The 12230-nt window shown below is 46.6% G+C and overlaps 1 protein-coding gene across 1 annotated transcript in view; it reads right to left on the bottom strand.

Annotated features, from left to right (window-relative positions):
• Window positions 1–331: 331 nt before the first annotated feature.
• cacna1c (calcium channel, voltage-dependent, L type, alpha 1C subunit) overlaps window positions 332–12230 on the bottom strand; it is a gene marked incomplete at both ends in the record, with an annotated part of 237654 nt that continues 225755 nt past the window's right edge. The window contains 11 exons of the mRNA XM_080022715.1: window positions 332–850; window positions 1159–1327; window positions 1436–1544; window positions 1852–1948; window positions 3238–3335; window positions 4072–4196; window positions 4888–5016; window positions 8671–9047; window positions 10321–10461; window positions 11746–11873; window positions 12028–12129. Coding sequence (XP_079878841.1) covers window positions 332–850; window positions 1159–1327; window positions 1436–1544; window positions 1852–1948; window positions 3238–3335; window positions 4072–4196; window positions 4888–5016; window positions 8671–9047; window positions 10321–10461; window positions 11746–11873; window positions 12028–12129 — 1994 coding nt within the window. The remainder of the gene's footprint in view (window positions 851–1158; window positions 1328–1435; window positions 1545–1851; window positions 1949–3237; window positions 3336–4071; window positions 4197–4887; window positions 5017–8670; window positions 9048–10320; window positions 10462–11745; window positions 11874–12027; window positions 12130–12230) is intronic.

Here is a 12230-nt window from a genome sequence, read left to right as displayed (position 1 = left end):
TCCCAAACATTCAAGGACACACACTTAAATAAACTAATTAAATCATCGAAATTGGGTTAGTTGTCAAAAAATTTGTGTCGCTGGCTGCCTTTAAAGTCCAATAAAGTTAAATCTGGCGGAGGCAGACAGCGTATGTGTGTGTGTGTGTGTGTGTGTGTGTGTCTGTGTGTGTGTGTGTGTGTGTCTGTGTGTGTCTGTGTGTGTGTGTGTGTGTGCACGAGACAAGTGGGGACATACAGAACCAGCCATGCTGCTGCTACCCAGCGCTGACAAGGTGTCCCAGTCAGGTGACCTCAGATTGCCCAGATCGAATCCGTTGTCATGACAACCCCTACAAACTGGTCACGCACTCCATATCCTCGTCCTCCAGCGGCCCGCTGTTCCTCTGCCGGCCTCCTCCCATCACGGCCGAGCCTCTGTGATCCCCCCCTCCCTCTCCCCCCTCCTCCTCCTCCTCCTCCTCCTCCTCCTCCTCCTCCTCCCCTTCTCTCCCGCCTCCGAGCAGCTCCTCCCACTCCTCCACCGAGGATGGTCCGTGGATTGAGCCCTCCGCCTCCTCGGCGCCTACGCCGGTACTCTGATCTGCGCCGCGCTCCCTGTGTGCTGGCGGCGGCGGCGCCGTGTGGTGGGGCAGTGGGTTGCCGTTGGGGCTGTGCTGGGAGGAGAGGTTGAGGGCAGGGTTTGGATTGGAGGACGGGGTGTTTTGGGTGGGGTTGCCGTTCAGGATGTTGTCGGCGGCGTGCTCCATCTCCTCGATGGTCATGTCGCAGGCGTCCGCCAGCTCGGCTTTGGTCACCTCGATGAAGGACGGGTCCTGAGCGAAACGGCCCAAGCCCTCAGATATTAGCACCTGGATGGTGGGGGTGGAGAAAGAGGGACAGAGTAGTAAGTGGAGGAGAGGGCACAGATGGAGGCTAATGGGGCGGCTGGGGTTATGGGGGAGAAGGCAGCATGAAAATGGATAGGTGGACCATGGTGAGGTGGTGAGGGGAGGGTGAGGAGTATTTTACACTGCAGGTAGCAACAGTAGCAGCAGATCAATTGGCAACTACCAAATCATATTGAAAAAGCAATTGTGTAATGACTGAAACATGACTGTGTTCATATGGAAATGACTGTAAGTCAATCAATCAATCAATAAATCAATCACAGACTCACGGCCTCCACCAGACTGCCGGCGCTCCCGTGAGACAGTGAAGCGGCGTCGTTGCTGAGCCGCGAGGGAACCGTGAGTGACACCGGCCGCGAAGCTCTCTGATTGGACGCCGACATGCTGGGGGTGGGGCTGGGGCTGGGCATCGGGCTGTTCCCGTTACTGTCACTGTACCTGGAGTACAGGGTGTGCGTTTGTATCAGTCGCTGGTCTCGCCGCTCTCGCGCGCAGTTTGAATTATGCGGTGCGATTGTGTGCGCGCGCGGAGCCCGGGGGTCTCACCAAGGTCCACAGTTGACGGAGGGAAGGCTGCTGTTGAGCTTTTCGTGGGAGGTGGCGCCCTCTAGCCTCAGAGATGGTACTTGTTCGTAAGACGCCTGACCGCCGCGGGCTGCAGCGAAACGAGTTAGGATAATGAAACGCAAACATGTCGGCACCGCGACGCTGCCGAGGGATTCACAGGCAGGGGGACACAGCATCAGGGTGCAGGGCCAAAAAACTCCATCAAAAAACGGCGGTATATATTTCAAATTGCAGTACCAAACAAACTAAAATGGTCCTGAAACGCACGCGAATGTAAAATAACAGATCACATCATACGAGCTGTGATTGTACAAATCAATTGAGCTTTACGTGTGTCGTTCCCACCACATCTTACAACATCTGCCCAATATTTCCCGCCTCCAAGCGGCCCCCACCTGTCGGACTTTCTGGTGGAGTAGAGCACAGTTGACTGAATAGAGTGGGGGAGTGACTTCTCCTGAGCAGGGGACTCAACCCTGCCACAGCCAGAGCCTGAGAGAGGGAGCACGAGAAGAAGAAGAAGGAGAAGAAGAAGAAGAAGATTCATTCATCTGAGGGAGGAGGCTGTTAGTAGCACGGTCTCAGTGGATATTTAACATGTTTTGAGTAGGGGTAACACCACGTTTCATTTAGAACTACTTGTTGCTATCGCCACAACACATCCAGAGCATCTGTAAACCTCCTAGCCTACTCCAGATCTCTGCACTGAAGCGGCACACCTTCCTGTTTCCTGTCTCTTTTACATTAGCGCAGAAGTGGCCGAAAGAGTCGCTGTAATGGTAGTAATTTGATAAAATGCACATGCAACCATTTGCAACCATTGTTTTGGTATACAATATAAAGACTGTGACAATATTGTGAGCTTCCTGTTTTTCAAAATTGTTTAAAGTTTTTAAGGGCTTAAAGGTTTGCCCCACTGGACTGCATGTAAGCACAGTGAGAAGCTGCAGCAGAGTGGTAAGTTTCTCAATAGCAGAGAGCAAGGTTGTGCTATGAACAGTGATGGTGTGACAGAAAAATGCATTAATCGATGCCTTCTTAACATAACCAATAATCGATACCTCATGTTTTGTGTAACCAATGAACAATCATTTTTTATAACTTTTATATTTTAATGTGACTGGTGATTTTCATATAACTGCTCCGCCCCCTCTTTTTATATTCACACGTTGTGTTCATATAAACAATGTTTTTGCAGTTTGTGTGTAAGGATAGGTTTAAGAAAAATGAGCAAACATGAGACTAATAGCACAGTCAGCCACTTTCTAGTGTGTGTGCAGGAGATAAGACAACGAACGAGGGGCGTCACAAGACAATGCCCCACTCTTTTTTGTATAGGAACTCCCTCTGAAAAATGTATGGGGAGACTGTCGACGCCACTATTTCAGAGCGTATCGCTGTGTTGTTCTCCTTATTTTGATAAATAATAATAATAACACACCTCGTTCCAGTTAAGAGAACGAGTCTCGATTTGTTCTCGATAGCAAGGTTATATCTCACCGCGGCGGGATTTCCACAACAATGGGAACCAACATTCTAATAAGGCCTGGGTTGAAAATGATCACGCCTACCCTTTAAACAGCGTTCTCACTCATCTTATGCCTAATATTTAGACATGTGCGCTGTTTGGTGACATGTATCCGATTCAAAATAGGAAAAGTTATTCCTGTGCTTTGTGGTTCATATCTCATGTGAGGTCATATCTCTGCGCAGCGTACACGTGTGGGTTCAACCTCAAGCGCACGCACGTCTTGATGTCGGCGTGCACGCGAGTGTCAAACCTGATGATGGACCAGGTGCAGCGGTAGCGTTGTCTTCTGGGAGACGTCCGCCCTTGGTTGCCTCCTCAGACACTCCAGATGGAAAGACGACCGACGCCCTGAGTCATTAACACACGCGCGCACACACACACACACAGATGGTATGCAGGCACATACACAGAGAATATTGAGTAATATTAGTTCCTAACTGTAAAGTCAAGTACATCTATACTTCTATAGCCCTTAATCATAGCACATTCTCAAAGGGCTTCACAAACAACACCATTTGGTGTCAAAATGGAAGCCATATAATATGCTATGACTAATCGGACAGTATGAGAGTCTACTGTGCGTTCCAGGTAAACACTTCCAGTACAGCAGTGGGACCACCCCTGCACCATCTCGTAATTATAGACAATTATAGACTTACCCCTCTTACCCTCTTAATGCTCTTACCCCCCCTACCGCCACTGTATAAAAGGCGCTCCAAGTTTTTAGGAAGTGATGCCGCGTTCCACGGGAACTCGGAAATGTTACCATCACTTCAGATCTACAGAGTTGCTCAGAGCGACGTTAGGCGGGTTAGAATAAATAATAATCCACACAAAGGGACTGTTGTTCACCGTTAACAGTGCGCGCCACCATGTTGCCGTGACGTCTGCCCGCCCCGCCAACATGTGAATAAGCCAATCAACATTTCTTACTGCCTCCCCAATCCAAGCAGTCTAGAACGAGGCCTAAGATTGTGCAAGACATTTTTTGTGCAAGGCATAATTCCCCCAATTTTCCAGGTAAGAAATCTCATTATAAGTTGCTTGTGTGTGTGTGTATGTGTGTGTGTGTGTGACCACCAACCCAGGGAAGTGGGACAGAGGAAGACTCTTCTGGGAGACTGCCAACCTCCTCCTCTTCGCTCCTCCACCTCCTCTCCCTCCTCCATGGGAGTCAACTGTTTGCACTTCTCATCATGATACACCAACCTAATCCACACAGAGACACACACAGCCATGTAGGAGACAACATAAATACTTTGTCATGAACTTATTAAATATACTTATTACAAAGATCTGCAGAACGCTTCTGATTGGTCAATAGCGGCAATCAGTTGTCCATTATTTCTGAATATCGGCCGCTCTCTGTTAATAATAACCATTGTCACGGGCAACCACTCCTCCGCCTGGACTCCTGCCCTTGTATCACGCCGCCTACATGCTCATGATAACACGAGCTAGCGACGACATCACACAACAACTAAAGACTGACAAGTTCAATGTGCAATGTGCAATGTACAATGTCCAATTCCACATTAATAACAGTAAACTCCTTAGTCATAGGTAGGGCAAAACTTTTTTTTTTAGGGTGAATGGTTTACTAGGAATAAAGTCATGAAATCCATATTCTGCCCCAATGTATTCTGTCATTTAGTAAATTGCCGTGTAATAAAAGGGATAATATATAGCAAGCTGGTCATCATCGCAAAATGACCGGCCACAGAGCCATACAAGACCTGATCGCCCCGTCTGGGGTTATTTTACCGATAAGGAGTGGCTGGCTGCACATTAGCCTTTACATAATGCAAATGAGATTGGATTTCAAGCATTCACAAGCCACAAAAAACAGTGTGTGTGTGTGTGTGTGTGTGTGTGTGTGTGTGTGTCTGTATGGCCGTACATGTCAGAGGAGAGCGAGTGGCCGTCGTCGTGGTACTCCCTGTCGTCGCCGTAGCTCTCGTCGTACGTCTCCTCCGTCGAGCCCTCGCCTCTGCGGATGATGGGCAGGTGGCTGTCGCTCGAGTCCGAGCTGCGCATGACAACACAAACAGGACGACAAAACGCGGCAAACGCACAGACAACGCATGAACAAACCCCCGACGTGAACGGGATGAAAGACGGGGGAGATATCCAGACAGAACAGGGCGGTAGACGAACGTGTACCAGGACGGACACACAGACAAACAGAGAAGCAGCGTATTAAGGAACGTCAAATCAGCAGGAGGCGGCTTGTGGGGAAGGGGAAGGAGAGGCGGAGATGTCAAATGTATCCGAAAAACACAGCTGAGGGAAAAGGATGAGTATTGCAGCAGCGGAAGTTGGAGAAATAAGATGGACGGAGGTCAGGGTATAACAGAAAGGTAGAAATGTGGACAAAAGCTCAGGTGTTCAAAGCGAAATGGTGGGAAAAGGCAACAAAGGCAATATCTGGAATATAAGAAACGGTTAAGCGTGAGGTGGGAGGAGACACCTCTGAAAGCCAAAGAGGTCGGAAGAGGGGGAACTACAGTATATGTATGTGACGCTACGGATGAACAATATTTCAATCCTCTGTTTGGAGAACGGTCATTTGGCGCGTAGGGCTTGATCTGCGATCCTCTGCAGCAAATTCAACTCTTTGTTGTTTTACAGATGCTGTATCACCCCAACTCGCCAAGGCTGTTTCATAGTCCAGATAGAAGCTTTTGAGAGACACTTTGCCATTTAGATTTTGGTCATTTATTTTCCTCTTGTCATAATGCAACAGAAAATGTTCATACATTCAAACTGAGCCTCCACCAAGTTTCAGCTTTGATTACAGTAAAAAACAGACTTGGTTGCCAGGGTTTCCGTGGGCCTTGTAATAAAGCATTACATCATTTCGGCAATTTAGCACAAAATACTGGTGTTTTTACAAAATGCGGCATTATTACATTATGCCTTGGTACATGCTCTCTAATTGAAACATTTAGGTGTAGGAAAAAAGGTAATTTTGATGAGGAAAACAAGTATACTAACCCAAGTATATCTTGGGTGCTGGTATAAACACCTGCCTATGCATTGTGATAAGTACCCGGCCAATGAAAAATAAAATGAGCATTCTGAATGTCAAGCTGTCCCTGTAGTCCGTGGAAGTATTTCGGGGGCCCTGCAGCAGACTGGAACGCTATTTAACTCCGATGGAGCGGCTCTTTTTATGGATGAGCATCGATCTGGCTTGCTCACCCGGCAGACAGAAAGCTCACACTTTGTACAGCCCACAAATAACTGAGCGCAAGAAATTCATTAAACTATCCTCACTAATCTGGGCAGGAAAAGTAGACAAGTACCACTCGGATCCCTCGTCGATAACTGGTGTCAAAACTACTCTCGCTGTGCCCGTAAACAAGCACTTATCCCCGAGGGGAGCCGCTCAGCTTGGCATTGGAAGTGCCGAAGTCCTTGCAGGTAGCAAATGTGTATATATCATGAATATATACAACGATCAGCCACAATGTTTAAAGCACGGACAGGTGAAGTGAATAATATTTCTCATCTTGTTCCAATGGCACTTGTACAAGGGGTGGTATATATTAGGCAGCAAGTGAACAGTCAGTTCTTGAAGTTGTTCTGCTGGAAGCTGGAAAAATGGGCAAGCGTAAGGATCTGAGCCACTTTGACAAGGGACAAATTGTGATGGTTAGACGACTGGGTCAGAGCATCTCCAAAACGACAGGTCTTGTGGAGTGTTACCAGTATGCAGTGGTTAGTACCTACCAAAAGGGGTCCAAGGAAGGACAACCGGTGAACCGGCGACAGGGTCATGGACACCCATGGACGCCCGTGGGGAGTGAAGTCTAGTCCATCTGGTCTGATCCCACAGAAGGGCGACTGTAGATCACACACAAATTGCTGAAAAAGTTAATTCTGGTTATGATAGAAAGGTGCTCTAACACACAGTGCATCACAGCTTGCTGCGTATGGGGTTTCGTGCCCATGCTGACCCATGTCCACCGCCAAAAGCACCTACAATGGGCGCGTGAGCATCAGAACAGGACCATGGAGCAATGGAAAAAGGTGGCCTGGTCTGATGAATCACGTTTTCTTCTACACCATGTGGATGGCTGGGATCCGGGTCAGATCCGATCGAGCATCTGCGGGATGTGATGAGCAACAAGCCGGATCCACAGGTGCCCCACCTCACAACTTCCAGGACTTAAAGGATCTGCTGCTAACGTCTCGGTGCCAGATACCACAGGACACCTTCAGAGGTCTTGTGGAGTCCATGCCTCCCCGGGTCAGAGCTGTTTTTGGCGGCACGAGGGGGAGCTACACGGCATGAGTGGTTATTGGCGGTGGTTTTAATGTTGTGGCTGATCGGTGTATGTTGCATCGCAATCCTTAGAAGTTTTTTTTTATTTTACCTCTAGAGTTGATAAAAGCTGTAACAAGGCTTATCTCAGACACTATTTATTACGGCAAGTGTCGTACACATGGGAAGATAACCAGTTTATAAATAAAGAGTGCATGGTGCAGTCATAAGTTAGATGGTGTGGAGGAGTTCGAGTTTTTCTTTTGTTTTATTTACTTGAATGAATCTTAGATATGATGATATTGCACCTAATAATAACTAGGAGTACAAAATATGAGCTTTCAGGAAGAACTGTTCTCTGACACCACCTCTAAAGTGAAGAGGTAGGATTTTAGTGTGCCTGACCAAGGCCTGCTAGAAGAACTAGGAGCCTTAATAGAGAGGGTTTCGCCACACTATCCAAACTGTCTATCTCTGGTGTGGAAAATCTCTTAGTAGCAGAATATATAATGATATTTGTGATAACATCCAAAGCGGCACTGTGCATAGCAAGTGGGTTATATTCCAATGAAGTGATAGATTTATATATCACATTTGAATAAGACACCTTAGTACAGCCCAGTGAGGGCATGTGTGGATAACACATGCACGCACGCAAACACACACACACACACACACACACACACACACACACACACACACACACACACACACACACACACACACACACACACACACACACACACACACACACACACAGTTTCTAACTCATTTTTATATAAATCTTTCTTTCACTGTAGCCTGGCAACATACCGCATGAGGGTGTCATAAAAACACGTCCTGCTCGCCAGCAGAAAAAAAATAAAATAAACGGGAGAGAGAGATGGAAATAAAGAATAAAGAAAAAAGAAAAAGAAGAGTTTGTCACAGATTCCATGCTGAAATATATTTTTAAATGTTTGCAGTTTGGATGCTGTTGGATGAAGTCCAGTGTATATTAAAGAGTGAGAGAAAGTATGTTTTGCACATTTGTGCCTAAATTGTTTTCCAGAACTCTTCATAAAAAATGGCAACAAGCTCAGAATAGGAACATAGTTTTGGTTTTGTAGTCGACAGGAGGACCAAAACAAGATAAAAGGAAACTATTCACACAGATGCAAAACCAAGATCGCCCTATAGCAGTGGTTCCCAAACTCGGGTCTGCGGCCCTTCAGGAGTCCCGGAAGGAATTGCAGGGGGAGTTTGCCACTTTAGTAACTGAGTGGAATGCTAAACCATGTGGCGGTTTATTAGAGACAGAACTCAATCATCCAAGGGGGGCATTACCACAAATGAGTTTGGAAGCCTGTCCTAAAGCACCGCTGCTCCAGAAAGCAACATATCAAAGACTTTTAGCGTGCAGCCTGCACTCACCTCTTGGGAGGGAAACACCACGAGGACCTCGGTAGCAGGATGGGGGTCAGAGGCTGCCCAGTGTGCCCGTCCACGGTGCTTATGGACGAGCTCGGGAACCGGCTGATCCCCTCTCCCGGCCCCTGGGGCGCCACCCCGCCCATGGCCGTGTTGTTGGCGTTGTTGATGTTGGCGTTGGAGCCCGAGGAGGAGTACGAGGAAGGGGTGAAGGTGGTGGAGTCCATCAGCTTCTCGTGGGACGGGCTCTCGCCCTCGCACGGCGAGCCCTTCTGGCTGATGTGCAGAGGACGCTGCGTGGTGAAGGACTGTGGGAAGGAGGCGCGGCCGTCGCTCTGGTTGTAGTAGTTGATGTGGTTGCCGAACAAACCGCCCGACCGCTGTCGGAGAGCGAGGAACGGGGGAGAGCGAGGGGGATAGAGAGAGGGAAATGGAGATAGGGAAGGAAAGGAAGTTGGGTGAAAAACAGGAGATTGGAAGGTGGGGAGAAAGAGAAAGAATAAGAGAGAGAAATGTATGGGTTTGATATGAAGGTGGAGAGGAATTAGAGACGGAGCGGTGAAGAAGTGAAGAGTCAATTCCTCTATTTCTAACAACAATGACATCTAGACAGAGGGATTTACTGCCGCAAATGTTTCCAACTCTAGATAAAAAGGAAGTTCCACAAAACTAAAGAAAACCAATCTGTTGTTATCGTAATGCAGCAATTTTTTTTCGCAGCCAAGATGGGAATGAGGCGTGCAAAGCAAAGGCCAGATAATGTGAGACCAAGGAGGGGCCAATAAAAATCCCACAATCTACATTTCATACAGAGGACGTCCTTTAGTTGGGGCCGAAATTGGAAGGACAGATCTATGCGCCAAAAAAAGTAAAATAAATCACTCAAATAATTCAGAATGTGAATGTCCAGACAGTGACCGACATCAGACAGTTTATTCAGACAGTAATAGGGCTAAGCTGGAATGTGGTCAGTCTGACATTTGACTGTGATTTCATTTCACTACTTAAACTGTTTGACATCCTTGTTTGACCCAGAGTATATTTAACTAATTTAACATTATATTCAGCTTTCAGTCTGTAATCTGTGCAATGTTTGAGCTAAACTCTTATTAGACCCCTCCTTGCATTAGCGATCAGTATAAAACTAGAGTAATGGCACAAAAAGAATATATATATTTTTTCTTTGGAACTCACTGTGTCTTCACTGATGTCCACGCTCGGCCTTGTGGTTGTTTGCACCAGTGGAGATATGTACAGTATGCTTGTAGGTGTATTGGAACTTTGTCGGTGTATATGTATGAGTGGGTTTTATGAGTAGTGTGCCAACAACGGCTTAAAAGCCTTATAGTTAACAGGCCTGTGGGAAAACAGCCAAATAAACTTGGACCGTCCGCTGTGGTGAGTAATAGAGAGAAGCTGCATGACTAAATGTTCCTTTAATCATATGGCTTTCTATTTCTCTCTACGCCATGAGAATAAATCTCTGCAAACAAAGCACATAAATGCATGAGTCTATGCATGTGCAAGCATGCACATCTCTGTGCATGAAGCGATGGCAGAGCTTCAAGCTGGCGCCGAGCCTCTCTCTCCCTCCCTTCATCTCTCCCTCTCTCTCTCCTTGTGGAGAGGTGTATGAGTGTGTGCGTATCCAACCTTTACCCTGAAGATATCGTCCTCTGACGCGGCTGACACGGGCTCCTTCAGGCCCTTATCCAGCTCCTCCTCCACCGTCAGGTCTCCAGAGATTGCCCTTCGGATCTCCGGCCCGATGTCGTGGAGCGTTCGCAGGCCAGCCTGCACAGGAGGAGGGATGGATACAAATTAATAAATACTTCGATATTACAAATAACTCTGCTCTGACCGTGAGCCGGCTAGTGAGGACGCTCTGAATGCCGAGTTCAGAGGACGTGATTCTGGGCGGATTTTCCACTCGCCGACAGGTTTTTGGAGATCGCCGAGCAAAGCCCCTAGATCTGAGGAAAATCATGCTCAAATCAAATCAAATCTGCTCGGCAATAGATATCGAGAGGAGATATCAAGCAGGTTTAGTATCTGGTCGTGTCGGGATTGAGTCGGGAGTGACGCAACGAGCTACAGCCAATAAAAGCAGACACGGGGTGATGGGGGAGGAGAAGGAGAGACGGGAGTGCACGGAGCAGCAGCGAGAAACACACAACATACCTATTTTAAATTTCCTCTCTAGGTTTTTTAAATTAATTTCTTATTTCAATTTTGCTTTTATTCGTTTTTTTTGAGCAGAGATCAAGAATATGATAAAAAATGAATAGTCCTGTCCCGCGCATGGTATCGAGCATTGGTGTCAATTCTCGTGTGTGTTTTCGTGACAAAATGTCGTTTGGAGACCCGACAGACTCGCCAGCGATTCCTCCTGGTGAAAGATCTTGTACCGCGTGACCCCCTGTCGCCGAGCAGTCATGTAATGTGCGAACCACAAGAATGCAAGATTCACGATCACAAGACAGAGAGTCGTGTAGTGTGAACAGCGCAGCGATCTGACCACTTTGAAAGTGGTATAGTGTGCCCATGGCATAAGCAGTAATGATCACAATACAAAGCCTTTTAGATATACTGTAGATTATGACACATACTGGAATCCCCTCAATCAGCAGGCAAATAGATAAAATCATTGTGTAAAAAGTGATTTTAAAAAGGTTTTTTATTTTTTTTACCTAAATATTACCTAATTTCTATTAGTATACTCGAAATGGCCTTCGCAAGACCTAACAAAACGATGAACGCAATTTCATGAGACTTAAAAAGGCTCTGCAGAAAGCAGGAAATTCAATATGGAAATGTGGAAAAATTATTCAGTACGGATTTAATGCATTGATTGATTCATTTGAACTTTATTTTATCATTAATACACGCAAGCAAGCGTGTGTCAAATGTTTTCTACATTCAACAAGAACAAACACAACATTAGGTGAACATATTGGATTTAGAATTCATGACATAAAAAAACAAACAAACAAACAAAAAAAACATAGACCTTGGGAAGCTCCCTAACTTTTCCTATTATTCAGATTTGTGTGTGCGTGCGTGCACGCGTGTGTTTACCTGCAGAGAGAGGGCGGTCTTGGGCGGCACCTTGGCCACCAGCCCCTGTTCCTTCCTCTTTTTAAACTTTCGGAAATATTCTTGGATCAGGAAGGTAGCATAGAACTTCCCCACTGTCACCTCATCGTCTGGACGGGAGAAAACAATACATCAAATTAAAATAGACGTTATGAGTGGCTTTTCCAAAAATCCAGTGCCACAGTTTATATATTAAATTATATTATATGATATTATATTATACACTTTTTACATGAACTCACTCAACATGCGGAGAAAACATACCTCCAGCAGGGGGCACCACTTGGTCTAGGAGTTTCATGCTGGTTCTCTTCCAAATCTTCTTCACTATCGCTCTCAGCTCCTCGTTGGCTTGCTCCAAGTTACCTACACACGCACAGACAGAAACACGGACACACGCACACACACACACACACACACACACACACACACACACACACACGCACACACACACACACACACACACA

This window comes from Zeus faber, assembly GCF_960531495.2.
Source record: "Zeus faber genome assembly, chromosome: 21".
Taxonomy (NCBI): Eukaryota; Metazoa; Chordata; class Actinopteri; order Zeiformes; family Zeidae; genus Zeus; species Zeus faber.
Note: the sequence above shows the minus strand (reverse complement) of the source record. Positions and strands in the feature narration are given on the sequence as shown.